Raw genomic sequence first — 26,561 nt, 5'->3', positions numbered from 1 at the left:
TTAGACCACGGACCCCCATTTGATAAGACTTTGTCCTCGGGTCCCCCATCTGATATTGTTTTTAGGTGTTTAATTACAGATAGTGTATGAAACCCATGACCAAATATTCATATATTCTGTCATTGTGTTACATATAGATGGAATTATAGTGAAAGTGAATGATTAACCTTTTTTGGGAAGCCCCTTAAGCCCCCCCCCGGATCCCACTTTGAAAACCACTGAGATAAAGTACATCATGCCCATCATGGAACTTTATTTGGAAAGCAAAGACCAGAAGTCATACTTTCTTAATTTCTACTTACTTGATGCTGCTCGTTTATTGGGGGCTGCGGGCGGCTTTAGGACCTCGCGGAGCGTTTCATTGAAGCACATGGTCCCCACTCATAAGACAACACTTCTCTCCAGTAATTGCCCTGGAATTGATGTCATTCCAGTGGGCGACCAAGACAGCAGCGGCTTGTGTATTTGTCAATGTTTTCATCGCTCTGTCTTCGTTTCCCTGTTTATTTCTCACTTTTTACGCTCGGCAGCTTTTGACTTGGACATCCCTGAATGGAGGGAGTGCGCGGAGTTGAATCAGCTGTCCTCGGGATTTCCTAAAGCTCCGCTCATATACTTGATCATATTTCAGGAAGTCGTTTTATTTTTTGGGGTGTGTGTGTGTGGGGGGGGTGGGGGCCCTTGCACATCAGCTGTTGTCGGACTGTGATTGTATGATGTTTGAGCTGCAGTGAAACAGTTGGCTAGTGGGTCCACGCTTCAGCCGGGCATCATGAACCCAGGGAGCCGGAGTCTGAAGTTTGTTATTTTGACAGCACTTCAGGCTTTATCTGTCTCCATTTCCCTGTGTGACAATGTGCTCTCCACATCTGCTGAAGGTAAGAGGTGAACAAGAGGTCAATATGTCAAATGGCTTATGCTTTTCCTCTAATGTTAAGGATGCATGTGCACAAGTAGTAATATATATGTTTTAATCACTCGATAGATGACAAAGAAAAAGCTTGTATTTTGAATTGAACCTGTATACATCTGTCATTATGCATTGTGCTGTGTGTCTATTCTATTTTATTCTGTGCCTCACATTATTCTGGCTGTTTTTGGGACATGATGTTTGATGAAAGCTTTTATTAGTACGCCAGAATTAAACATCTGTAACAAGTGTTTGGGCTCAATGAAACAACTCTAGTGTAAACAGGCTTCTTAACTGTAGTAATGCCTTTTGCACATTATCTCCAATAGATCTGTGTGAATAGCAGAACATCAAATTTTAGTTTGCAGTCCAGCCAGTGTGTACCTCAGAGGAGGGAGACTCTGTATAATTGATGATGTTGAAACTCTCTTTGGTAATCAGTGGTAGCACTTGAGGCATTTCGCTGTGCTTTAAGCAGACTTACTTACAGTTTTTTTAAGGCACTTCAGACATACTTACAGTTTTTCTATAATGGATGAATCCAAGGGTTACTTTAGTGGCAAACATCAAACAAAAGTCACATTGTTAGTTTGAACTTCAGCAGTCAAATGGGTTTTTTGAAACCTGCATATTGTTCTGCGTTTATTATGTTAATAACATCCCAGCAAGAAAAATGAAAAAAGAGCTGCTTCTCAGCTCTGGGGAAATGTTCAAATATCATTTCTATACTGGTGTGTGTGTGTGTGTGTGTGTGTGTGTGTGTGTGTGTGTGTGTGTGTGTGTGTGTGTGTGTGTGTGTGTGTGTGTGTGTGTTTGTGTCTCATGCTGAGATTGCAGCCCTTTGGGCTATGGCTCATGACATCTCAGTCACCAGTGCTACACGCCCTAGGTGAGATTAAACAAGAATACAGCGCACAGTATTCGAAACAGTGTTGAGTGGAGGAGCTGTGCTGGTGCCTATACAGAAAACTTTTACATCTAAACACCCTGCCAGTCATGACACTCGCTGTGGAATCCTGGGAATTAATTACCAGCAAGGGCAAATGTGTAAAACTGGGATTGAAGCACAAGGAAGTTGTTCATTTATTCATCAACAGTTCAAGTTGGCCTTGATGCATCTTTCCCATGGGTTCAACTTCAGACTCTTTAGAAATCATCACCAGTTCAGTTTTGTGTGTGGCTGTGAAAGCTTGAACAGATCTGTATCGTTGGGATATTTACCTGCTTGAGGGTGATTTGGACTTACTGAGCTAAATAAATGGAGGGAGCAGTGTTAATAAGTGCTTGTTAACAGCCACAAGAGACAGGGTTGAATTTAGTAGGCAAAAATGAATAAATGCTGTGAAATGTAGTGTTGTGCCTGACTTCTTCTTAGTGCTGAAACCATTAATTGACAGAAAGTTTGTTTCCGTCTGCCCAAATGTGACAGTTTTTCTTGGTTTTATATCATTTTTAATTGAATATTTGAACATTTCATGTTATATGGACTGTTTAAATGGATAGCCTTGGGCTGTCAGAGCTTGTGAGTGGCATTGTTCACATTTTTTGGACCATTTATAGACAAAATGATTGTTCTATTAATGAAAATAATTAGTTGCAGCCTTACTTCATGTTAGGAGGATAATGAGTGGTAGTCATTAGTGCTCCCTTTTATGAGCCTCTACTCTCTCTCCAGACTGTGCACTTTTGTGACTGCTGTCATGGATCCAAGGCTGCTAAGAAAAGATGGAGCAGTTCAGCTCCATGCAGCGTCATGTTTGCATACATATTTCATGACGCCGTACCTTGACCTTTCTTGACGATTTTCCTCTCCCTGTCTATCTTATGCATATATCTGTCCTATCCGGGAATCATTTGTGACTTATTTCTTCCGATGGTTTGTCACAAGTAGTGTCAGCCAGTGTTTACTAGTGTGATGTACCGCTTCAGCCAACATGACTCTATCTGCCTTGAGCGCTGCATGCAGCTTGAATTCTGCACGTTCAGACAAATGAAAGTTGAGCTGAGAATATATTTTTGGACTGTAGTAAAACATTCCTTTAGCAAACAGTGTCCTCCCCCAGAGCAATATTATCACCATGATGTGACCCATCTCAAGTCAGAGGCATTTAGTATCTTTTCAGTAAGGATAGATTGAGATCTTCCAGATGAGTTGTTCAGGATATTTGAGACCCAGGAGGCTGGTAAGAAGAGCTGGCTGATGTGTGGTTGTGCATCAAGACAGATTGATCAACCAGTTGCTTTTCCACTGTGGGGATATTAATAGAGGAGGGGGAAAATAGCTGGACTGTGCTCAAGCGGCCTGACCCTACATGTGTTGCATTAATTTCTTCGAAGCTGCTTTGGACTCATTTGACCCCCCCAACAAAAGTTTAACGTACCAGCGGAAACTCGATGCTGGCTCTGGACTTTCTCATTGGACTTTCACACCCAGACAGGTCAGAGTTGAGCTCAGCACGCCTCTCCCTGTGCGTCTTCTCGCACGTCTGTTCAGAGGGCCCAGTTGGCTTAGATATCTCTAGTCAGTGTCAAATCTATCTGGGTAAGTTGTTCCACCCCATCAGTGTTTCACAAAAAAATCATGGGCAGGTTCCAAGCTTTTTGCTGTGCTTTTAAGTGAAGCATAATGTAAGTTTTTATTTTTTTCCTGCTACATTGAAACAACCACTTTACACTTACAAAATTGTTATATCATTACATTTTGTTAAATATTAAAAATGTCAGTCCTTTCTTGGTCATTCAGGCGAAGAAGACCTCCACAACAAGATGAAAAGCACAGTCATAATTATCACATTTTAAAGTTATTATGGCTAAAATCTTGCAAAACAATTGGCTTTGTACAAATTTAGCAGACCCGGTGCAATATTAGCCTTCATTTGGAATTCCTTTTCTGGCCACCTGACAAAGTCCAATATATATTCTCTTTGTGACTCCTTTCTGGTCTCTACCAACTCCTGAGAGAAGTGTCAGTCTTGTAAGCAGCGTACATTCGACTTTGCTCAAAGGTAGCTACATTTTGTCTGTCTGCCATTTGGTTCTGGGAAAGTTGAACACAGCAGGTTCATCAGAGTGTCTTTGCTGAAAACAGCTGCAATCGTTACTGGAAATGGGGTTGATGAGAGCTGTGAGACTGAACCATACAGTTAATGTGGCATAAAATCCAAAGAATGAACTGACAGTGAGTAAAAAGCTCTGTAGAGCGCAGGAGAACTGCAGAGTTGAGTAATAGTTCTGTGTGGCTTTGTCAATATAAGTTACACCTTCTACATATGTAATATGCAAAATGTAATATATTGATTTACTTTGTCAGGAGAATTAGAATAAGTCAACTTCAGTCAACATAATTTCTGTGTGTCCACCTGATGAATGTAAGTCCAATATTCAATCTTCTTCTACCTCTGGTGTGGTCTCCACCAACTCACAAAGGATATTTTTGGCTCTTTAGTCTCTAAATGTTCAACTTTGTCCACTACCTAGTTGCTAGCTGCATCTGTCCGCTGATTGGTGCTAGGCAAGTATCGTACAGTGGTTTTATTAGCTTTTGTCTGAAACCTGTTGCTGAAAACAATGCTGATGAGAGTGGTGAGACAGAACTACAAGAAGTGCGGTTGCTGTAAAGCCAAAACAATGAGCTAAAGGATGCTAAAACACTTCGTAGAGCATAGGGCAACTGCAGAGTTAGAAGGTATTGTAACTTTATATGGGTTCATGCAGTGACGTGCAGTAATTCACATTAACATGAAGTCAAGGTAATTTTATTTATATAGTGCTAAATCACAACAAATGTTCTCTCGTGACACTTTTCTTAGAGAGCAGGTCAACACCATACTCTTTAATTTACAGAGACCCAACATTCCCCATGAGCCAGGCTCTAGGTGGGCGGCCATCTGCCTTGACCGGGTGGGTTAAGAGAGAAAAGGAGGGTGAGAGGCGAGAGAGAAAGAAAGCTAGAGAGAGACATAGAGATACAACAACTCATTTATCCAGACAATCATATGTTGGTGTGTAGTTTCATACCTGTTTGCTACAGGTAACACACTTGTGGCACAGTGACAGTCATTAATGGGTTAGGTTCCCACTTTCTCTCAAAGGCTTTAGAGATACAATCAACTACACTTTTACACTGAGTAAACAATTTCCGACATTTACAAATAGAATGTGTCAATGATTCATATGCCTCTATATATCTGTTGCAGAGATGTTGGACTATCGATGTATGCGTAATTTGATTTGCTTCCAGATTTAAAGGGTATTCTCAATAACTACTCTATTATTGTAACATCATTTGCCTGTTTTGGTGGGGCTGTTAAGAAGAGCAAGAAGAAAGGTCTTATTACAGAGAATCCGCTCTAATGATAGCCAATCTGGGCAGTCACTTGAGTCATTGACTGGGCCCCTTTTCCTCCACATTATAATGTTTATAAAGTGAGCTACCCAATAGTAAGCTTTGAAGTGTGGCAAGCTGAGACCTCCCTCGTCTTTTGGCTTAATTAGGTGTTTTTTTTAGGCTCCATATGAAGGGCAACAGATAAAGTCTAGCTGTTTAGAATGAGAAAGAGGGATGAAAGATAGGATGGCTTGGAAAAAGTAAAGAAATCATGGAAAAACTAAAGTAACCGTGTAGACTTTTTGAAAGGAATAGTCTGCGGGAATTGTTACTTCCAAGAACGTCTTTGATCGAGACCCAGTTTGATACATTTCTAAAATATCTTTGCAGATATCATGTTGTGTCACAAATCTGTCCTTTATAGGAAACTGAAATTGCAATAGTCACATCATCAGTGTTACTTTATTCTTCTTGTTTGCAACTGGAATATCACATCAGCATCACTTATATCATGCTGCCAGAGCTAAATTTTTAGCAGATTTCGGTAGACAGTAATAATAGTAAAGTGTATGTGGCATTTTTAGACTTTAAATTCATGAGATAAACTGTAGTTACAAAGGGAAACTTTCCCCAAGTTTAGATTTTAGATTCCACATGAAGGTGCAGTCAGACTTCCACTGAGATTTAAACCACTGAATAATATGTCTTAGCTCTGCATAATCCATCTTCCAGTCTGGCATACAGTGTCCGCCCAGATTTCACCACTTTTTTCTATAACAAGAAGGGATGAGCTGCAGGATGTTTTGTCATAGGCAGATGTGTTAACAGGAAAAAGACAGGTCACCTCCTACCTGGGTGAGTTTCTAACAAATTGGTGCAAACTAAGTTGTTCTGCTGCTGCCGTGTTTCACTGGCAGACTTTTGAAGTATTTTTAAATGCAAGCAGCACATCAAATATCTAGATAGACGAAAGTTTGAGATAGAACTTTGACCAATCCAAGAGTGTTAAAAGCTAGGACTGGTTGTTTTTCAGGCTTTCAAATACAAACCCAAACAGATATATTTAATTTACAATGATATAAAGACAAATAAATCCTCACATTTGCAAAACCAGAGAAAGCAAATGTTTTGCATTATTGCTTGATGAATGACTTAAATGTCTGGTATCAAAATGTCCAAATTATTTTTGCATCATTGTCAGAACATCGACTCAAAGCTATTTCAGTTTAGTCAATTAATACAAGTTTTTGTTGTTATAAATCCATGAGCTATGTGACCTTTCAAGACACTGCCTCCACTGAGGTAATGACATGGTTGCCACTGCATACTGTACGATAACTTGTGGATCTATGATGATATAGCCACCCCCCTTTTCTCTCTCTGTCGTCTGCTGTGGCTTGAGGTTTTGTTTTTTTCTTTTTTGTGTGTGCTTTGAATGTCTGCCAGACATGTGCTTCCCATGACAGAGAGGGGTACCAGGGCGCTGTAAATGAAATCCATCATAGGGACCATATTAAAAGGCTTTCACACAGCACTGCTCCAGAAGCTCTCCGACTTTGACCTTTGATGCTAAGGCACACAGGCTCCATGCCAGACAGCAAGCACAGTGCTCTCAGCAAGGGGGCCTAACAGTGTCACCCGCCAGGGGCGTAATAGCACCGGTTTCTCGAACAACATTAACCGCCTGCTGAGCCAAGGGGAATTTTTTGCTGCAGGACCATCTATTTCCCATAGAGTAATTATGTGCTGACATCCAGCTAGTGTGACAGTAAATGAGTTCAGTATACAAGGTGGGGGTAGAGAGACAGACAGAATGAGAGGGAGAGAGGGAACACAAAGAGCTATTTACCAGTAGAGGGAGCCCAGTGTTAAACGGCTCGATTATGACCTTAAATATACTTTAAAAAAAGTCATCCAGCTATAAATCCAGCCATTAACAACTCTCATTGCTGTGACTTTTGACACACTGCTACTTTATTAGATTTGATTTAAGGAGACCTTCTTTCCATTTTGTGTGCACTCCTATTACCATGATGTCACCTACAGGTTTCTATGTTTCCTAGTGCAACCCTGAGGGTGTTGACATAATGTCCCCCAACTGGGTCAGATGTTTAGTGTGGAGTCAAGCCAAGATTACCAGGCACTTTTCACCTTTGCTCTGTAATCCCCATGAACCCTGCATTGTGGTTTAGGTAAGATTAAAGGGAGCACGGTGAAGATTTGTCGATTAGGCGATCGACCGAACATTAGGTTCTGCTTCTCGGATAACTTATTGCCTTTTCTGGTTTGTGTCATGTAAAGTTGCAAGTAACAATGTTGGAGAATAGTGATGAATGCTTGTCACAAGTTTCCACAGCCCAAGGTTGTGTCTTTAAATTGCTTGTTTTGTTTGAACAACAGTCCAAGGAAGAAAAAAGGGAAGAAGTAGAAAATTCTCACATTTTTGACGATTTAACCAGCAAATGTTATAATTAAAAAATATCAGAAGAGTTGAAGACTAACTGACTAATTGCTTTGCCATTAATATTGTGAATTTAATAGGTTCAGAATTTGGTCAAACAAGGATTTTGAATACGTCACCTGGGAGTCTTTTAACTTGAGATCGGCATTTTTCACAATTTTTTTTAATAGAATGAAGGATTAATCAATTAATTAACAAAATGATTGATAGATCAGTCAGTGAGGACAATAATGATTCATCATAATCGTAGAGAGAATAATGAAGGAGAGAAAGAGATAAGGGAAGTCGCTGAAGTTCATCGCTTTTGTCTCCAAGGTCATTGATGAAAGAGTGTCTTTCTCACAGCGTATCATTCATCATTCTGTTCCCAATCACCATTCTGTTTAAATTATCATAATCTACTCACCCTGATTGGGGATGAATTGAGTTCGCGATATGCCTGTCAATCACCCATTATTAAATGAACAATAGCCATGAACATTAACCAAGTTTTCCACTGATGTCAGAACCAACTTTTGGCTCAGAAACTTTGCTGGATATGAGTTCCTAGTCCAGTCAGCAGTCTGATTAAAGGCATCCACTAAATATGGATTTAAAAAACATAATACACGCCCTTGATGTAGAAAAAGTGATGTGTTGTGATCATTTTATTAGATTTGCTCTATCAAGAACACAGTTCCATATGGAACTTTGGAAAAACTAACTTTTTTTTAATACTCGTTTCTGTCTTTGTTGTCTCAGCTTTGAAACAGGCCAATTTAAACTCATCACTATGCTCTAATTAATTCCACATGCTCTCATTTTAAGCCTGTTTCCTTCTTGAGGTTTGAGTAGTAACTAAACATTGTCCACCCATGTCAAACAATGCTGGAATCATCTCAAGATTGTCCCTTCTGCATTTATTGTTGTACCATTCAGGGGATTTTGAATGTCAAAGAATCTCCTTCAAGCTGCCAAAGGCGATGTTTTTCATTTTCAATCTGGTGTATTTTCAAGATTGCAGAGAATTACTGTCAAAGTGACTTTGGAGTGTGTCCTTGTGCCTTTCCACCAGTCATCAGACAGCGGTGACTGTGATTAGGACTGCTCTTTAGTGATGTGTGCATGTACTGTATGTGTAGTCTGTATCCCATCTCAGTGAGGACCTGTGCAAATGTGTGGGGGGGTGGGGGGGGGGGGGGGGTGGCCTCATCAAGAGAGCAGATGAAAAGAACAGCATGCCATTTGGGTTGGAAAAGCAAAGATTGTTTTGAATACATTATTTCATGGATGCCTGTCAAGGGGTGTGTTGCGGTTGGTTGCAAGAAAGCAGGCTCTGGGGTTTAATAAAGCCGAACAGTTGTTGATTTGTTTTGGTGGAACAGAGTGAGGGGGGGGGGGGGGGTCTGTAGCTGTAAAAGGACATTAAGAAAGGATGTCCTGAGAGCCCAGAAGCATTTGGGAAGGTCATATGTTCTCTGGGACCAGTAGCTCATAGGTTGGTGGAATGAATTCATTTGAGAGTGCTGATAAAACCAGCAAAATGCCATGAGGAACTCTAAATTGCCCCAATACACACTGATTTGGTGAGTTGCAGGTAAAAACGGGGCTAAATTTGGTTAGTGCTTTGCTTCATTCACTGAACCACATGTTGGCCAGTTTTAACCTCAACATCGAGCTGTCTTTGACCATGACTTTCAATAAGATTTTTTTTCATGCAGTGTGGCACAGACATTCATGCCCCCTTCTTGGATGAATTGTAATCACTTTGATCATCCTCTTCATCGTCTTGCGTCATCATCAGGTCAAAGTTTCAGTCCATCCAATAGTTTTGGTTTTGATAACTTGCGAACTAATGACATTCCCACCAACCTCATCTGTACTTTATGCTTTGTGCTAATCGCCAAATGTTAGCATGCTAACAAACTAAACTAACACAGGAAACATAATATCTTCTTAGCATCAACATATGAACACTGTGTGCAAGTTAGCATTTAGCTCAGAGCACTGCTGTGCCTCAGGACAGTCTCAGAGAGCCTCAAGCATGACTGTAGACTCTCAGTCTTCTTTTTGATATTGTTCTAATCAATCTTGTTTTCTTGTGAAATACATACATTTAGCATCTTCAGACCCCTAAAATGTTCAAGTAAAACAGTCAAAAATGAATGTTTGTTGACCTGCTCATAGCCCACAGACATATGCTCCTTTTTCAGCAGTCAGTTTTAGTGCTGAATATGTCAAACTTTCCAAAATTTACTAAGAAGAAAGCAAATATTTTAAGAAAGGCAGAAAAACTAAACATAGTTTTGGAGCACAAGCATTTTTTCTTGCTCTTTCCTATCTTGTAAGTTACCTCAACAATTCAGATTTATCTTGTGATCCCTTGGGAAGACCCAGTACCCAGACTAGGAACCACACTGACATAGGTCTAAAAAATTGTTTCAATCAAATTAAATCCAGTTTAGATGACTAAATGCCATTCACCGTGTAAATCACCTCTTTAATACTTTGCGTGACCATGCTGCACCACTATTCATATACAACCAACAGTGTGTAAAACAGCAAAACAGTGACTGTAGAGTACATAATCGATTTTCTTTTTTCTTAACGAGGCTGCTAAGGAAAGCCAAATTTATTACTATTCAGTGATAGTTCTATATCACATTTCACTCACCCGCAAACGAACAAACACACATGGTCACATTTCCACATACACAGACATACAATCCCCCCACCTAGCATTTACTTTATTGAAGCAATATAAATGGCACAAGCTCTCCTTGTGTACACTGGAGCATAAAGGGAGCTGATCATGGCCAGAACTCAGCTTTATTAAGACCTCTGTTTACACTCTCCTTTATTGAACATATAAATAAGGCTTTGGGTTCTGGTGCCACTTTTACCGCTCCCTTAATGCTTCTGGTGGCTCTTATAACATTCTGGCTAATAAAAGCCACTTACACACTCCAACTTTACCAAATGTCTCGCTCCCAAGCACGTGGAAAAGAAGCCTGCAGACTATTTCCACTAATATAATGCCATTTATAAGCAGGAATTAAACCTCATAGCACACCACATTAACAAAATGGTTATTCACTCGGAGACTTTGAAGTCAGGGAACCAAAAGCTGTATGGTTGTGAACCTCGTCTTCAAAGTTGATGTGGAGCACACTGCAGAAAAGGCAATGGCCGTTCCATCTGTGTGTGTTAGCCTCATAAACCGGCTAACCACAATGTGGACTTGACCTTTTTCTGTCAAAACTTCTCTCTGTTTTCCCCTCATCTGTTGTGTTCATCCATCTGTACTTTTCTCAGAGGTTGTCATGTGTTCCCTTACTCAGCATGCCCACCTCCCCCAGACGGTGTGGTTTTCTGGGACTAATGAGGGTAGGATGCTTCTCCCGCTGTTGTGTGTGTGATGCCGTCACGTCCTTGCCGGAGCCTGCTTCTCATCATCAGCTTGGAGCTGGATGAGGACTGCTGAGCTGGTCACCTTTGGCTTTCTGCTATCAGCTGGAGCGGCTCAGTGATGAACTCCAGAATGGTAGTTTCCTCAGAGGAGAACCAGAACAAAGCTCAGCTGGGGAGCTCTGTGCTTGACCTGGGTTATTAATGCTGGATAATAAGCAGACTCAGCAATTTAGCTGGGGTGAGTCATGCGTACAGAGACAGAAGGGATGTGAACCATGCAGGAAGAACCTTGAATCCGCTGGTAATAATAATCCATGACGAGTGTGTCCTAGTGCAGTGTGTTTTGTGTTTAGAAGTGTTTGAAATGTGGTACAAAATTAAGAAGGAACAAAGTTTCAAGTTGAAAACATACCATAAATTATGCTAACAACTTCTCACGAGTCCACTGACATCATGCTCAAACTAAATCTGTTTCCCTGCTGTCTGGAAACATTCAATGGAGCATCAGTGGAAGGAAAAAATCCAAAAAAACAAAACAAAAACAAGCAAACATTTCATTTCGGATGTTTGCACAGAAACAAATGGTGCTAACAACCCCCGCTGTTTTAGTAAGAGATTGGAGCTCCAAAACAGCTTCCCCACTGTGGGAAGCTGATTACTGTAGGAGCCCTGTTAGCAAGGTCCTCCGGTGGCAGAGCATTCTGACTCTCTGTCTGTTCACAATGTACTTTTCAGAGAGATTTCCGTTTCTGTCTCAGTTATAAGTGGTAGGTTTGCTTGGGACAGTGGCCGTTTTTTCTGCCACTTCATCTCCTGGCGGTATGCTCGGGGATGTCAGTATTGGATTTGGGGATGAATATATTCTTAAATGACTGGCAACACAGCAGAGCTTCAAGAATTGTAGCCATTGGGAGGCTCAGTTAACACCATGTCAGGACAGTGAAGAGGAGATAAAAGCATGTTGGGAACAATGCCCCAAAGCTACGTCTAATCCCTGCACTGCATCCTGGACACTAGCCCTATGGTAGGAGTTATCACAGCGGCAGCAGCAGCACCAAGCCCAGCTCCTCTTTGCTCAAAACTCTCTGTTCCTGAAGAACTGTGGAGATTTATGCAGCTTGAGTGGCAGAGGGGGTGGTAACAGTTTCGCCACAGGCTAACAGTTCTCATTGCTTGATGTCTGAGCGTGCTGTTTAGTGCTGTTGTATTCATGTCTTTATGGCAGGACACAGGCTCTGCCCTACTGACAGCCTATAAAAGAGAGGTGAGCATATGTTTAGGAAGGGGCGAAGATTTATTGGAGACAGCATTTTTGACAGCGCATATTGTTACAGTAATTGTTAGTTATTACAAACCAAACATTCAGAGAGTGTTATTTGTCTGCTGTGACACAGTAAAGCTGTCAAAATACAAATACTAAATATTTGTATATACTAAATAATAATAAATTCTGTTTAAGTGATACTTTATATAACAAGGCAGATGTACTGACAGGTCTCAGATGTTGTTAATAAGCATCAGGCTCAGGTCTCTAATAGCAGGGAGGAATTCATTATCAGTGTTGCTTGTACAAAATTGGTTTAGAAAATGTTCTCATTGTTTGTGTCCACAAAGATGGACATTGTCTTGTTTTGCAGATGCTGAGTGAATTTAGAATAAAGGAGAAACACTTTGAAGTTTTCTCTGTATTCTCACATGGCATTTATGCTTTCTTTCAAAGGGAATCTTTTGAGCACCACTGTTCAACACAGACCAAGAGCAAAGCAGAAACACTATGGGACTACAGTACCTCTTCAGCTCGTCGGACAAGACTGGAAACCAATCAGCCAACTCAAATCCCAGGTGAAGAATTATATTTGATAAAAGTACATATTTTTGCCTCTTCTACTGGCGTGACCTTAAGATGGCAGTGTCAGATGGTCTGGTCACCCAGTCGTTCTTTCCATCTGTTTGTTAATCCACCACTGCTGGCAAGATTGCCATTCATTTTGATTTTGACATTCATGGTCCCTGAACATAATTTCTTACTATTTTTGTGAGCCTGTATGTATTAGTGCCACTTCAATACTTATTGCTTTTTATTTTCACAAGGTTTCATGTACTTGCCTCTGGCACCACCAAAACTTTTTTAAATGACTACTTGTTCAAATGAAATATTAAAATCTAGTGAGCAGGTACTGTTAATATCTGACACACCATTCTGCTCTCCAGAGGATAGACTCTTTTTCATCTCATAATCTCACAGGCCGATTGCCATGACACTTTTACACTCACAAAGGGATGAACCATTTTGAATTGAATTACCCAGAGGACATTTTACTACTGCCACCTGCAGGTCAAACATTGCAATTTTAGCCATAAGAATAGCAAAATGGCCAGTTTCATTTTGTGTTGGGTGATGAATATTGCAGCCTGTAAGGGCTAGCAGGGAGTTTGATCTTTGGTTTGGCTAATCCAGTAAAGATCTTAATTCTTCTAAAATCAGTCTTTAAATGTTAAGTCTTAATATTTAAACCTGGATTAAATCTAGACTACATTTAGCAGTTTAAACTGAGATCAAGTCTCTGTTAAATAGCACCAAATTCAGCTGTGTGAATTGCAGTTGATTGTAGATCCTGAATTTTAGGCTAATAGACTAATAAGTTTGATGACTTTACCAGTATTCAGAGTTTATTCTCATATTCCACAATTACTTTAGGCTATATAACATTAATAATGTATTATATTAGATTTGTAAATTGGAATTTAAATCTAATACAGTTACTGGTAGAAATCTTGGATCACCAAATGACTATCTCCAGTCTGGATTAAATTACATTTTTACAGCACTAGCAGCTGAGTGTTAATGTATTCATTAATGCATTAATGTAATGAATCCTGGTCACATGCCAGAACCAAGAGTCAGCTAAGTTAAAGTATGCAGGACCACACAGAGAGAGCCATGAACAGCAGTCATTGCCTCTTTGTGTTTGGTTCAGTACATTTCAAGCACAGACAGCTGTACAATATCTGCATTTTAGAAAGGAAGCAAACATTACATGACCCACTGGAATATTAATGACATGTTTGAAATCTGGGATCCTTGGCTTGGTTTGGTGTTATAATCCCAGACTTTATAAAAACATATATACATGACTTCCAGGCAGACTTAAAAACACAGCTTGGAGTTTTCAGGTTGTGCTGTTGAGTTAATTCATATGTGAATTCACTTGTTCTGGTTTAACCAAACAGACAAGGTGCCACAAGGTTCCTTTGTGATGTTTTTAGCCTTAAACAAGCAAAAGTCTTCAATCAGCAATTTCAACACTCAAAATGAAGTTAAAAGTAAGTGCTAATTTGAATGTATTTCTCCCTTATATTTTGCCCAAAAACGCACTGTATATCTATATTTCCCTGAAGTTATAAATGACAGTTAGCATAAACATTATGCAGTGTGAGGGAGCTCAAAGCAGAGAAAGCTGTCTGACCAGAAAGTAAGAGGAAGTTCAGTCCCACATGGCTTGTGCAATGATACAGCCTAAAACCTTAAGTGTTCTGCTTCCATATCCTCTTATGATCCACTAGACATTTTTCTCTACGGGGGTGATGGATGACTTAACCCAGAGCAGCACTCCTTGCCACAGTTGGCCCACATTGAACTACGCGTGTGAAATATTTGTGTGTGTGTGTGTGTGTGTGTGTGTGTGTGTGTGTGTGTGTGTGTTTGTGTGATATGGAGACACATTGTGAGACACAGGATTTTTTATGTTTATGCGCTTGAGTGAGAGCCCAGCACACAAGAAGGAAAGAGGTTATGTGTTGACATGTGGATGAGTGTGTGTAGGTTTGTGCAAACATGCAGCCGTGTTTGTCGCGCAGCACGACCGGCAGAAGTGATGTACGACTCAGTGCCAGTTCTTCTGACTCTAACAGAGACACACAGTCTCTCTCAGTGTTGTAACTCAGGGGTGCAAAGACTCATGGCTTTCTGCAGGATTGATGTCAAATGGAATAGAAACATAAAGCTAATCCTCTGAGCTCTTGTTCTAAGATACAAAGTAGCTTCATACGGATTTCCGACTGCTCTCATCAATTGAAAACAGTCGTCTCATGTTTTCTCACAGCTCTGGGTGGCTCAGTCAAAATGTCTTCAGGATTGAAATAAAGGTTTTTAAGAGCTGTTTGCTGTTTTTCATTTTATTGCCACATACAGCATCAACTTGATTTATTTTCTTAAATTTAAACCTTAATAACAAATGTTACAACACTCGAAAAAGCAGCCATAGCCATCTTTCCTCAATCAAAATCCTGTCCTCCAAACTCCAGAACTAATCTTCTCATGTCATCTAATCTCTTCTCCTGTCTGTTGTCTCCTCAGAGTCACCCTGCATCACTGAAGCTCCTGATTGAAGCGGAAGGTGAGCAGCTGCTCTTGGCTCTGGAGAAAAATGAGTAAGTGCTCACTCCATTCATATTTGGCCTTAGATCGGAACTGAGTGCTTTCTGGAGTACAAATGGGTGACATATGCGGTGCCCAGGGGCTACAACTGGGGCTGTAGCCAAGTTGTGTGTCACACATAACAGCCAGAGACAGGGAGGGAGGAAGGGAAGTCTATCTGTCTTGCTCTGCTAGCGCGGGCATGGCAGTGCTCTCTTTGCTTTGGTCTTTTTCGAGTGCTGAAACAAAGACTTGAAAGACAGAAATTCCTGAATACATCAGGCAGACATTGATGAAAACCGACATCTTCCTCCTTCTTCTCCCCCTATCTTTTCATTTGATCTGTTGGCATAACACAGGGGAGAAGGAGGATTTGTTTGAACGCAGCACCCACCCTGCGCTCCGTGTATTAAGATACTGTCAACACAGTGTCAGTCAGGGGACTGGCAAGGAGGGGTAACATCATTTGAAAGAGATCACGGTATCGGAATGGGTACGGTTTGACAGAGACGTAGCTCTGGATCTTTCAAAGGAATATTTGTCATCTTTGCATTTTTACACAAGGGCTGACTGAATGTGGCCTCGGTCTCAGACAGCCTCCAAGTTGTGTATGTCGCTGAGAAGAATGGGACGTGATTGATGGAGCAATATGTTTTCCATCCACCTCTTCTGCCACACATGAGCAACCAGGAACAAGCAGAGCTGTCTGTGTAATAGAGAGAATGAGATAGAGGGAAGCAAAGGGAGAGAGAGAGCGGATGGGTTTTTATGCCAGAGACAGCCATGAATCTCACTTGTTTTCCAGACTTAATATATGTAAATTCCACCTGCAGACTGTGGGACAAAGCTTTCAACACCAGCGACCGCAATTTTATGGCTTACCTACTTTGAAAATATTTTGATGGGAAATCACACTCAGTCTCTCTGTTGAATAACATTCCTGCTTTGCACAGGTGGGGATTTTGCAAAGCTGACTTGCAGATTGTCAAATTTTCACCGGCCCCTTTTATAGCAGGGAATTACATTCTCTTACAGTAAAAACATTTCATTTCAAAATGGGAACTTAAGTTTTCCCCCGTGATCAGCTGCAGTGGAAAAAACACCTTACATTCCCATGCACCAACCACATGATTCTCATCCAGCATGGCTGTCATCATTGTCCAATAGCATTAAATGTAAAGTCCACAGTTGAGCTCAAACCCAGAGCCAAGAGGAACAAACAGAATAGATGGAGAGGTGCAATCTAGATCTTTCTAATGAGCTTGAGCATGATGGAAAGACTTTACTCAAACAAACCTCTGTGTGCTACAAATACCAATCTGTCAGAATTTACTCTCAACATTTGAGGCAGGTCTGGAGAACAAGACCTAGTTACCGGAAAAGGGTGAATTTTCATCTCGTGTAGCTTCTCACACAGTTCTGTGGTAAGTCGAAATATGACTTCAGAAATTCAGAATAAATGCCATGCATGTTTGACAAGACAAATCACAAATAGGATATGAATGTGAAGAGGCTGTGTATTGTTTAGTGAGTACAGATCATTGTACCCAGAGCCAGACCTGAACCTGCTGTGCTGACATTAACTGAAGGTTCTTGTGTGAGGTTGCTGGCAGACTGGCTGTGCACCGCTGATGAAGTCCAGTTGTTCAAACAAAACCGGCATCTGTAGTGGAAGAAAAAAATATGGACCAGAGTGAAATGATTTGAATTAAACCCCCGGATTTATTTTGTTTTCTCAAACCTCTGTTAATAAATATCCCTGGCAACAAAACACGAGTGACATGTTCCTTCTTGGGAGGGGGCTGGATGGGTAGATGGCCAAATAATTGTGGTTGGGTGGATGGCTGGATAGTTAAATGGCTAAAAGTGGACTTTTGCTGCAGGGGACCACTGTTCCCCAACTTCTTCCAGTTGCGACTCAGGACAGTTTGTTGTCATGGTGTTTACTGTTGCCATGTTGATGTTTCAAGTGATAATTTTATCCCAAACCATGATCCTTACCTAAATATGATGAAGTGTTTTTTGTGCCTTAAACTTAACCTAATTTTGCCACAGATTGATCTACATTTGATTTAGTTGAAAGCCCAGTGCCTCACTATACAGACACCAAAGGGTGCCTTGTGGATCTGCATGAAGCGCCAGTGAAGCATTACAAAGTATTTGATGACCTGGTTTGCACATGAACCCCTAAGTCTAATAAGCAGTAGAGGCATCACAACATTTCCACATCACAATATAGCTTATTTATAACAGCTTGAAATTATTACATTTTTATACCTCAGCGCCAGCAACAGCAATGGCATTATGTTAACATTATGTTAACAGCTGGAAGCATTATGTTTTTGGTTTGTCCGTCTATCTATCCATCTGTACCATTTTCATGAGCGCAATATCTTGGGAATGCCCTGAGTGAATTTCTTTGAATTTCCATAAATTTGGCACAAATGTCCACTTGGACTCAAGGATGAATTGATTAGATTTTGATGGTCAAATGTTATGGTCACTGCAACCCCATGTCCATCCCATTCTTCCTTGAATGTGATATCTTATTAACACCTTGAGGAAATATCTTCAAATTTGGCACAAACGTCCACTTGGACTCTAGGATAAACTGATTAGATTTTGGTGGTCAAAGGTCAAGGTCACTGTAACTTCATGTCTGTCCCATTCTTGTGAAAACAATATCTCAGGAACGCCTGGAAGGAATTTGGCACAAACATCCACTTGGCAACAGTTTGTTGACTTATTCTGGCCACTTTTGTATTACCATTTGGCCCAACCCCTCATTTTTTCCTAAGAGGCTTTTCACATCAATCAGCCTATCAGTTTTGCAGTTTTTTCCCTGTTGCCAGGAGTGGAAGAACCGCATCCTAATCGCAGCCTACTTTGTCCTGTTCAGAAACTGAGACAGTATATAGATGTGTCAGCTGGGCTCTATCATCCAGGTATTACATACCGTTTCTGGCGATCAGGAAGAAGGAAATAGAACAACAGCTACATGTAACTAAGGTTCTATAAATTCTGGATGACTGCCAGAGCTCATTGTCACTTCTGTAGGACACGACTGCTGGGTGCCAGGCCCCTTCATCAAGTCACGTGACTCTGTTGGTATTATGTCTTAACCTCCTTTGCATGCATACGATGCATATCCAGGTATTACATACTGTCTCTGGCGGTCATGCAGAAGTTATAGAACTTAAGTTACATTTGTAACTCTCGTCTATTATATTCCTCCATGGCATCCTCTCAGTAACAGTTAAAAAGAAAAACAATATCTGAAAAGATGTATGCTGTTTTGGGTGTCAGCAAACAGTGCTATAACATGTTCGCTACTCGGATGGTGAACTGTGTGGTGACAGTGGCACTGGTGACATTTGGAAAGCCGGTAACACAATAGAAGCTGTCCTTGATGTTCAAAGCCAGTGTTTGGTGTGTCTCCTCCTTGGCATGAAGGAATGTGGAAGCAGGAGACAGAGGCTTCAAATACTCCTAAGGGCACACTTGAAGCAGTCTGGTTGTCAGGATGGAAAGGGTGGAGGCTGCCTGGAGCACCATGTCAATCATGTGAACAGATGCTCCAAGTTATGGTTCAAAGATGGTTTCCTGAAAGATCAAGACCCCCTTCATGTGGAAATGCTGCAATTTTTATGAACCCACGTATTACTGTCTCTCCCTATTTTAATGTTGCTCATTAAAATACTGCTTAGTTCTGGACTATCATCCAATGGCTTATGATTACAATTGTTAGAGTATGAAATCAAATCATAATTTTTGTGTGACCCAGAAATTAAATTTATTTGTAAAAAAATATTATCTTTTTGTGTGGATAAAGAAAGGCATCTACAGATAATCATGCAGGACATATCTGTTGTTATCATCATCAATCACTTGGGGAAAAGAACATGTGGTATAGACAGTGCCTTGGCTTTAGCTCTAGTATTTTTGTAAGCAATGTATTTTTAATCATTAACAACTGTAATCCTCTGTGGTTAGAGCTGGAGAAGCATTTATGCAGGAAAACCAACAATGAAGAAACCCCTGAAGTGCATGATGATATTACAACACTTCTTTAATGAGTAGTCTGATTACAATGCTCAAAGCCAAAAATATAAACCTTCTGTGTCAGGAGGTGTTGTCAAGGATTACAAATCTGTTCCAGTTCTATACTTTTTCTCACCAACGTGTCATATAAAACTGCCTGATTAAACCATATGTGATGTGAAACATTCTACTGACATAGTAAATTCAGGATTTCACCCAGGAAATTGATTAACAGAGGTAGCAAATGTTCCCTTAGAAATAAAATTACCTACAGTACAGATTTTAAATTGAAGTTGAAGTGGGTGAATATCAAACTTCAAACTAACTTAAACACAGGGTTTGCCCATCAGTGCAGTTTGTGTTCTACAAGATGTGCACAATGTTCTTGTTGATTACTGGAGGGAAAATGTAGAGCACAGTCGTCTGCTACGCTTGTCTGAGATCCCTGGTGGCATCTAATTTTCTGTGATCAATTTAGTGACTAGATGTGAGTCTAAACAGTTGCTCATTTGCTTTGTCAAAAAGCACCTCTGTCCTTTGTACCTGAAGGTTAAGGTCCTTTATTATTATGTCGATGTTAGACGATGAACTCAATCGCTCCAAATGAGCAGGCAGTGTGTGTGTGTGTGTGTGTGTGTGTGTGTGTGTGTGTGTGTGTGTGTGTGTGTGTGTGTGTGTGTGTGTGTGTGTGTGTGTGTGTGTGTGTGTGTGTGTGTGTGTATGAGTGTGCGTGGGTGAATGAGATGCTTTGTAAAAGGCTTTGTCCTTTTCAGGTTGAAAATTCCTGTATAAATGCAGTCCATTTACATTTTTAAAAGTATATTGTTTTTGGCATCTTTTTGATGTTAGTGGAGGCATTCTTTCAGTTTCCTGCTCACACTGGAGGAGGAAAAAGCTTGTGCACCTCAGGACAATAGGGACATTTATTGAGGAGCTTTGACCATTAGGTATTGAACCACTAGTGGCCAAACAGATCTAGCAACTCTTGCTGCTTTGTAGCTTTGAATGTGAAGCCTCAAGATGAGTCCCAAGCTGAGCAGGCAACATGCTCTCCATCCGTGTTTTCCTTTCTTATGGACTGCAGTATCACTGAAGGGAGGCCTGGAGCTCGTCAACTGGGTGGAGGTCGTTCTTGGTTGCCTGCTCTTGGGTTTTCTCCCTGCTCATCATGTTGTTTAATAAGTATAAGGGGCCTCGAGGATTGGCCATTGATCTTTTAATGTGTTTTGTGCTGTAAGAAAAACAGACACAAAGGAGAGCACACAGACAGACTTTAATCTGGTTTATTCCCTGGACAGAGGGCAGGAAGAAGATATGTTTCCTAAGTGACAGGCCTGGATGCAAACTTCTTCTATCTCTCTGGTGTTTGGTGGGACGATAAAATTCAGCCTGGACCGGATCCAGACACAATTTGTCCCAGTTTGTGTATTGGGTTTTAGGGATGTTATTTGACTCCATATACAGTCCAGGCTGGACTGCTGCCGGCCTGTGACCTGTTGCTTCTCTCAGTGAAGACGTCCTCGTGTCTCACTGAAAACATGAGCAGGAAGCAGCCTCTCCTGGGGAACTGAGCAAACAGAAGGCTGAAGACACCGTACAAATAACCACTCCTTTCTGGAAAAAGACACATCTCTGTGACCTCCTTTGTAGAGTTATTGTCCTCGGATGCTGAGCCACACACAGATTGTTTAAGTAACGTCAAACCCTAGACATCCATGTGTATCAAATCCAAGATGAGAAGTCTGTTTTCTCATTATGACTTCTGTGCTCTCTGAAGCTGAGCAGTTTAAAATGTGTTTATTACAGATTTTAATGTCTGTAATAACCACTTTGTACTGTTCCTGAGCACATCATGCAGAGATTTAACACAATCTTTCCTCGACTTTATGCTTGTTCCTTAAAGATGAATTTTCGAATAAACAGTTTGGATGTTTGACCAATGAAGTCACATTTAGATGGCGAGTTGCAATTTTGCGTTTCAGATATTTCTTAGGTTAAAACCAAAATCTCATACATAACATGCCACCCATATAAAGTACTGACCTATACAGACTTTCAAATCTTAATGTCAAACTTTCAACACTTTATATAAATTGTGAAAGTAGTTTTGTCACATAATTGAAACCTGATAACTGCTATTCCTCCAGTCTAGACTCCAATTCTCTAATGATTAAATTGATAAAAAATAAAGCTTCCACTTCATTAAATACTCGGTTCCCATAGCTACCTGCTAACCCATCATACTGTACCTACATATTCACATTGTAGAGCTGGAGTAGAAGGATGTGGATAAAGATGATCCCAGAATTAGAAGGGAGGGAGGATAGGAAGAAGTTTAAAAAATGTTAAGGAAGGGAAGGAGAATGAAAGATAAATGTAATTATTTGAGGTTTCCATCCACTTGAGACATGTATGTGTTCTTCCTGCCATGCCCCCGTGTAATCACTGTGGAGATGAAATCTAATTACAGCCTTGCTCCTGATTATCTTATCTGCAGCTGACTGGTCACATCTGTATCCCCTGTCAGTACATAATCAGCTTGTCCTCTGACCTATTAGCCAAGTATTCCCAGAGAAAGAGACAGACAGGTAGATAGTGGGCGAATAAATAATAGGCAGACATTCAGTACAGTATACGGTACCCTATAGCGAAGGTAATTGTGCTGGAGGCAGAAACAGCTCAGTCCAGACAATGAACAGATACAGTACACTTGCATGAACACACAGAATATGTGGATATGCGGATATGTTCTTGCACTGATGCTCATTTATCCTCTGCAGACAAACACATACACATAAACTTCTTTCATCAGCAAAATTCAAACACACACACACACACCCACACACACACCCACATTACACACCATGTTCTAAAATTCATTCAGAACCACCAAACCTTATTTCCCAGTGAAGGATGCACTGAGGTTAACTCTAGCCTTTGTACCTTTCTTGTTACCCTCGCGGCTGCAAGGCCATGATATACTCTGATTCATTAGTTTCAAAGACAAGCTTGTCTCTGTCCGGACCCTGCGACTTTTAACTACTTCCTTCAAAAGAGAATTTTTTGGAAGGAGCTTCCCTCTTTTGAATTACCTTCTCAGAAGCTCCAATTATTTTCAAGCTTAGAGCAGTAATTAATAAGGTGGACTCGCCCCTCCATATTCCTAATTAATTAGAAGGCACCTGGTAACACTGGGAACCTCTTAGAATGCTGTGTCCTTTTTTTCAAGATGAAGAAGATTGGGAGCTCAGGCGTGGTGTCCTTTTAAAGTTGTGTTTTGTGTCTTATACATGCTTTTTTTTTACTGATCTTGAGACCTTCCATCTCAAGCTTACTTCAAAGCCCAAAGTCCAAAAAAGAGCTCAACCTGTTCACTTCATGTCACCTTTTCTCTCTCTCACTTCCCGTTCAGACTAAATAACAAATGACATTTAAATAGTTTAATTTAGCGTTCATTCTTATGTCATGAATGAAGTGGCATTTTATGACACAAGAGTTCGTTTTGCGCAATGTCGTCAATTCGCCTGGTGTGTCACAAACCGCAAAAGAAACCTTGGTGGTATAATGTACAAAAATTATGAAAATGAAGACTGACTATAAGTTTAAAGGGACATTTTGTGCAGCGATAGTGCCCCCCCCCCCATCCACTTTGAGCCTTTTTCCAGACAGACCGCAGGGGTCTCAGGACTCCAGCTGGTAGATCTATTCCTCAGCTTCCCTCCCTAAACCACAAAGTACACAGCCAACTGAAACCCACTGTAAGCAGCAGTTTCTCTCTGGGGGATGAGCCATCACTCACCTTCACCAGTGAGCTTATGGTCCTGCAGATAAAGATACCCTCTTTTTTTGATAGAGTTTCTTACTGTAGCTGCATCGACCGCATCGACTGTACTACATCGTACGTACAGTTAAAATTGAAAGTGTAAAATTTCAAACCTGTTTTACATGTTTTCTATTCAGGCAGCTGGGGGTCAGTACCTTGCTCCCAGACACCTTGATAGCTGATGAGGAAGCAGAAATTACTTTTTTTTCCACACTTAGAATTCAAACCTGCTTGTTTAACCATTAGGCAGCCATTGGCCCATCAGAAGACATATAAGCTGAGATTTACCGGGTGCTATTTTTGTGTCTTGGGAGACATGATAGCCAGACAGCCATTGTCCTGTTGTGAGTCATCTTTTAAGAGCCATTTCTAGCATTATTATGACCCTGGTGTTGCTTTAATGTAACAATTCAAAGGCTGAACAATAACCTATTTTATTGTCCCTGTAAATGCCAGTCTGCCATTTTAGGATAATATTGCATTAAAAGTTATTAACGGATTTTGAAGGAAGACGAGGCCACGTGTTTCATTTTCAGACCTTTACATAACTTCTGTCGAATGTTTAATGGAGTATAATGTTAGGCTTTATCTGCAAGAACATTTATTGCGAGAAATTTTCAACATATTCCAGGCGGCTGATAAAGTATAAGCACGTATTATTTCTTTTATTTCCAACTCTCCATCCATCTTGTGAATGTATTTAAAAAGATTATTTTCCTTGAATATGAGAATGACCTCATTTTTTTTTTTATCCATGCATGTCTGCTCTCGACTCAATCGTAGCTCAATCAGATATATAAGCAGTATTCTGATTACACTGCCATTGCTGAAAATCATACAAAGTTAATGCTGAAATGACTTCAACAAACATTATGATGAATACAACAGTAAAGAGACAACAATGGAAAGCACCTCTCGTCCTCTGTTGGTTTGTTGCAATAACATTAAATTGTGTGAACACTGGATAATCTCTTGCACATTTAAGGAATGGTCTCTTTAATTTCACTGGTATGCTTTTTCATATTAACTGCTCTCCTTTTTTGGTATTTAGGTTTGGAAATTAAACAGACAACTCAACTGTGCTGACTTCCCCTATATCCCTAAAATGCACGCAGTAATGTCATAGTCCTTGTATATGGACATGGGGGAAATAAGCAAAGAAAATAAAACCACCAGGGAGTCATGCTGAAATGCAGCTATAAGAGCAAAAACATTCACCATGTCTTCTTATACTAGATTTCGCCTATAGGGAATGACACATTTTATACTTAAACAGCAGCAGCAGTTTAAGACAATAATAATTTGAATATGAATTGCCAGAAATGCCTCTGATGACATTACAACACGCCAATTTGGCTTTATCTGAAATTTGTGATGATTATGGAGCATAAAAGTTAGTTTCGTCAGTTGAGGCCCTCTATCTCCATCTTCCTATTGTGTGCTCTTTCCCTCAGATTGTCAGTCTTTCCGTCTGTTTCTCTGGCTCACGTTTTCTCCCTTTCACCTATTTAAGCAAACACTGTCTATAAATTCAAGAGGAATCTCATTTTCTCAAGGCTTTGGGGTGCCAAAGGGAATAAACAAAAGCAGCCAAAGTTTTTGACCTCTGTGGCTGCTGCCCATAAAGATAATCAGCCTAGTCTCACAGTCCTGGCTTCTATCCTCTCCTCCTCTGACAGACAGACAAATAGAGTTGCCAGAGATAGTGTGAGTTAATGTCAGCTAGGAGGGAATGCTTGCTCTACTTGTCCTCCATCCTGTTCTCCGTGTTCTCACAGCCCACTGACCTTCCTATGACCAGCACTCCCTGCGTGTGGGGTCACTGACTGAGCAAAGAAGCCACGCGTGTTCATCAGTCAGACGGTCAGATTTGGACTGATGGAAGCCCGTCTCTTTCAGCTGATCTAGGAGTTTTTTTCTCCTCCTTATGTCGCCCTCACACAGAGCAGTGTCCTTGTGAAAAATGAATGCTGGATGGAAAGCAAAAACAGCATCCGCTCCAATTGACTAGCACAGCAAAAAAACTCCAGCAGCAGTTTCCCCTTCTTGCCCTAAAAGGTAGCATCACTGCTGATGATGCTCTCCAATGGTGAATTCATCCCCCGTTTTCCTTTTGTTTTCCTGCTTTCGACTCCTTTAAAACTTCAAATCCACACGAGACTCAATGGGAAGCCTGTGTAGGAGTAAGAGTTCGGATGCCTCTTTCATCGCTAAATTTAGCTTAGTGATAAAAGGAAATGGTGCAGAGAAAGTCAGAGACCTGGAGCACAGAGTTTTCCCGTGTCTCCATGTCATGCAGAAAGCAGATGCGTTTGGTTTCCCATCCTACTCATCATTAAGGTTATGAGTCTGAGGCCCTGCAGTGCTGAGAGATGGACACATAGGGAGTAGACGGAGGCAAGGGAAGTATGTCTGATGACTGGAGTTGAGGTTTCTGGTGTTTTTGCTTTGTCAGATGAGGTGTGAAAGCAGTCCCCCTCCTCTTCTGTCTACCTGCCTCCACGTCTCTCCCTCCTCACTTATTTTCTGGCCGTCAGCAACTTCTAATAACTCCCTGTCGGGGTATGGAACATGGCAGGGTCTCCTTTGGTTGGCCTCCGTACTCCTCCTCACTCACTCTCACCTAATCCCTCTAACGCTGGGGACAGGAGTGAGCTGCCAACAACAATAGGAGCTGCCAGGGTTTGATAAAGAGGCTGTGGACTGCTTCAGGGTGCAGGCACCCCGTGGAATTGAGGCCTGAGTCCATGACACACTTCCCTTTTAAAATTTGGTGACACATGAGCTGAGAGAAAAGCTATAGTTGGTCTTCTCTGAAAAACAACAAGGCATATTTATTCTGCATTAGCAGACCCAGTTGCCTGATGGACTAACACAGTCATCATTGAGGACAATGAGGACATGTCCTCTGTATTTTTCAGAAAAAGTGGGGGTTTTAGAAATCTGGAGGGATTTGATGTTTAGGGAAATATTCTTATCCACTCTCTTGCCAAGAATAGATGAAAAGATTGATACGACTCTCATGTGTGTCAGTTCAATGGACCTAGAGCCAGCAGTCTGCAGTTGTGTCATTAACGTTGTGGTTGCCAGGCAAACAGCAGAGACTCCAGGAAGTCACTGCGGCCAGCCAAGAAATGGTTCCACACATAACACCATGTAAAACCACAACACATCATTTTTTACACTTTTTTT

The 26,561-nt window shown here is 40.9% G+C and overlaps 1 protein-coding gene across 1 annotated transcript in view; it reads left to right on the top strand.

The window, feature by feature from the left end:
• Positions 1 to 688: 688 nt before the first annotated feature.
• LOC134003446 (disintegrin and metalloproteinase domain-containing protein 12-like) overlaps positions 689 to 26,561 on the top strand; it is a 71,203-nt gene continuing 45,330 nt past the window's right edge. Inside the window, exons 1-3 of the mRNA XM_062442656.1 lie at positions 689 to 878; positions 12,809 to 12,930; positions 15,446 to 15,519. Of these exons, the coding sequence (XP_062298640.1) occupies positions 773 to 878; positions 12,809 to 12,930; positions 15,446 to 15,519 (302 nt within the window). The 5' untranslated portion in view covers positions 689 to 772. The remainder of the gene's footprint in view (positions 879 to 12,808; positions 12,931 to 15,445; positions 15,520 to 26,561) is intronic.

The sequence above is a fragment of the Scomber scombrus genome, chromosome 21 (assembly GCF_963691925.1).
Source record: "Scomber scombrus chromosome 21, fScoSco1.1, whole genome shotgun sequence".
Classification (NCBI taxonomy): Eukaryota; Metazoa; Chordata; class Actinopteri; order Scombriformes; family Scombridae; genus Scomber; species Scomber scombrus.
Note: the sequence above shows the minus strand (reverse complement) of the source record. Positions and strands in the feature narration are given on the sequence as shown.